This window comes from Antrostomus carolinensis, unplaced genomic scaffold (assembly GCF_000700745.2).
Source record: "Antrostomus carolinensis isolate BGI_N321 unplaced genomic scaffold, ASM70074v2 scaffold49152, whole genome shotgun sequence".
NCBI classification, from domain to species: domain Eukaryota; kingdom Metazoa; phylum Chordata; class Aves; order Caprimulgiformes; family Caprimulgidae; genus Antrostomus; species Antrostomus carolinensis.
In genome coordinates, this window is record NW_010301122.1 from 822 (window position 1) to 1,154 (window position 333).

At 63.7% G+C, this 333-nt stretch overlaps 1 protein-coding gene across 1 annotated transcript in view; it reads right to left on the reverse strand.

Annotated features, from left to right (window-relative positions):
• LOC104521363 (G-protein coupled receptor 61) overlaps positions 1 to 301 on the reverse strand; it is a gene marked incomplete at its 3' end in the record, with an annotated part of 1,116 nt that extends 815 nt beyond the window's left edge. The window contains 2 exon segments of the mRNA XM_029083852.1: positions 1 to 4; positions 6 to 301. The exon segment at positions 1 to 4 is cut by the window's left edge and continues 507 nt beyond it. Coding sequence (XP_028939685.1) covers positions 1 to 4; positions 6 to 301 — 300 coding nt within the window.
• Positions 302 to 333: the final 32 nt, after the last annotated feature.

Sequence of the window (333 nt, forward strand, 5' to 3'; positions counted from 1 at the left end):
AGAGCATCTCCAACGGCATCGGGGTGAGGGCGGCCAAGAAGTCCACCAGGCAGAGGTGGAAGACGAAGACGAATTTCCTCAAGGCCGGCGTCTTCACGATGACAGTCATGACGGCGGCGTTGCCCACGATGGCCGTCAGGTCGATGAGCAGCATGAAGAAAAGCCCCACAGATTTGGAGGCCACGTCTTTGGGTTTGCCATCAGCTGTGCTGTTGGGGGGCATGGGGCTTGGGGAGGGCTGGAGCCCCCGCGCTGCCCTAGAGCCGTTCCAGGCCCACGGGGCAGGCAGGGAGGGCTCCATCCTGTGTCACCGCCGGGCTATCGCCCATCCTC